Consider the following 2,624-nt stretch of genomic DNA (forward strand, 5'->3'; position numbering starts at 1 on the left):
GTCAAACTGTCTTTAAGTCTTTTCTAGCTGTGCTCAGACAGAGGAACCAGGGACGAAGAAAAGGATCTTAAACCCTCCTACCTTCATGCTGTTGTGGAAGAGCTTCCCAACAGACATAAAACAGCCATCCTCGTTCTGCAGGCCGTACAGCCAGGTCCTGATGTCTTCTATCTGCTGCGGGTCAACGTAGATGTAATCACTGGCGCCGCCAAATGACTTCATCACAAAAGCAGTAAGCCTGGAGAAACAAAACAGCATCAGTCAGATCATGTGGGCCCTGAGAACGGCCCCAGCAGATCAGAGGCCCCTGAAACTCACATCCCATGAGAAAGGGGACGCTTCTGCACGGGGCTAAGCTGTTCTCCTGACTCTTTAAAATGAGTTCAAATCATTCTGGTTCAAAGTTTCTCTCCATTGTTCTTCAGCCTGAACGCCATGTTCATCCTAACAGTTTAACCGGAATTGATTCCTTGGTTTGTTGAGGATTTTCTGCAGTCTTTCCAGATTCAGGATTGTACTGCAGGATCAAAACGTCAAAAACTGACAGGAAATTAAGTAAAAATCTCTTTAAATAAATCTATCTCCTCTACGTTTAAGAAGTCCCTCTCCCACTGGGTGAAAACCCCGTTTAAATCTGGGAACAATGGGTTTTTAGCGGCGGTGGGAACAGCTCACTGACGTGGGTCAATCAACACGGCAAACGACTCAAATTACGTGTCACCATTGAACTCAACTTTCTGCAAAATAAAACTAAATAGAAAGGTACTTGTTTTTAAATTTTTTTGAATGAATGGCCAGGACGCTGCAAAAAATAGAAATATCAATAAGTCATTTTTTCTTACGATAAGTGCATTTTTCTTGAAATCAGGGGTAAGTGAGACATCATACTAATGGAACAAGACAATTTACACTTAAAATAAGAAAAAAAACAATTGAATTGTCTTATTTCAAGTGCATTTCTAGTGCAGTAAAATATACACTGCAAAAAATTTAATTTAAATAAGTCAAATTTTCTTAAAATAAGTCATTTTTTCTTGATTGGAGGAGGTAAGTGAGGCACTTTGCCAATGCAACAAGACAATTTACATTTAAAATAAGAAAAAAACAATTGCCTTATTTCAACTGCATATTTTCTAATGATCTCATTTTAAGAGTAAAAATACTCATCCTATTGGCAAATCACCTTATCTACCTGCTTGAATAAAGCGGAATCGTACTTCATTTAAGACATGTTTACTTATTTCTAGGTTGTTTTTGTAGTGGACTCATTCAATTCCCAAATCATCTTATTTACCTGCCCAAATTAACGGTAAATACACTTAATTTAAGAATTTTTTTTGCAGTGTAAAGATAAAGAATAGCTTCTTAACCGTTTTTTATTCAGAACCATAAACGACTGATTTAGACAGTATAGATGTGCAAATATGTGTTTAGCTTCATGAAAATCTAGTTTGAAATATTTAAACTAGCAATGTTTTTCTGATGCTGGTTATTGTAGACAGACCCTGCACTGGAAAAAAAACATCTAGAAATAAGGAAAAATGTCTTAAATTAAGTGTATTTACCCTTAGGTAAATGAGATAGTTTGCCAATGGAATGAGTATTTTTACTGTTAAAATAAGACAATTAGATAAAATGTGCTTGAACTAAGACAATGCAATTATGTTTTCTCTTTTTAAGTGTAAATTATCTTTTCTTATTGCCAAAATGTCTTTTTTTTACTTCCTCAATCCAAGAACAAATTTACTTATTTGGTTTGAAATCTGGTTTAAATTATTTGGAAACTAGCAATGTTTTTCTGATGCTGGTTATTGTAGACAGACCCTGTGCTGCTTTTGGAGCCTACACTGCAAAACATTGAAATCTCAATAAGTCATTTTTTTATTAAAACAAGTGCATTTTTTCTTGAATTGAGGAGTTAACTAAGACACTTTTCCAGTGGAACAGGACAATTTACATTTAAAATAAGAAAACACAATTGCATTGTCTTATTTCAAGTGCATCATATCTAATTATCTTATTTAAAGTGAAAAAACGAATTCCGACTAACAAAAAGACAAAAAACTGCTGGCTACACTACTGCACTGGAAAAAATTTAAATCTAGATAAGTAATTTTTTCTTAAATTAAGTGCATTTATTCTTGGATTGAGGAGGAAAAAAGAGAAATTTTGTCAATGGAACAAGGCAACTTCCGCTTAAAATCAGAAAACACAATTGCATTGTCTTATTTCAAGTGCAAATTATCTAATTATCTAATTTTAAGAGTAAAAATACTCATTCCACTGGCAAAGTATCTAATTTACCTACTAAAATTAAGGGAAAATACACGTAATTTTGGAAATTTTAACTTATTTCTAGATGGTTTTTCCAGTGTGGCTGCCAGTAAGAAGGCCATCACAAGGAAATGGATGAAACCAGACCCACCCATTATTGATGAATGGATTGAAATTGTTTACCAGATTTATGTGATGGAGAGGATCTGCTTTTCCCTCCAATTAGAAAAAGAAAAATGTTATAAGATTCGGTCCAAATGGACCGAGTACGTGAAACCAATTAGATCCGACATCATTTGATTGTTCTTCTGAAATATGTCTAGCCCTCGTATTTCTTTGTGTTTTTTAAT

The 2,624-nt window shown here is 34.3% G+C and overlaps 1 protein-coding gene across 1 annotated transcript in view; it reads right to left on the bottom strand.

The window, feature by feature from the left end:
- Window positions 1-2,624, bottom strand: part of LOC107097773 (pregnancy zone protein-like) — a 45,689-nt gene that overhangs the window by 9,182 nt on the left and 33,883 nt on the right. The window contains exon 24 of the mRNA XM_015395056.1: window positions 82-238. Within this exon, the coding sequence (XP_015250542.1) occupies window positions 82-238 (157 nt within the window). The remainder of the gene's footprint in view (window positions 1-81; window positions 239-2,624) is intronic.

This window comes from Cyprinodon variegatus, unplaced genomic scaffold, assembly GCF_000732505.1.
Source record: "Cyprinodon variegatus isolate N-32 unplaced genomic scaffold, C_variegatus-1.0 Scaffold723, whole genome shotgun sequence".
Classification (NCBI taxonomy): Eukaryota; Metazoa; Chordata; class Actinopteri; order Cyprinodontiformes; family Cyprinodontidae; genus Cyprinodon; species Cyprinodon variegatus.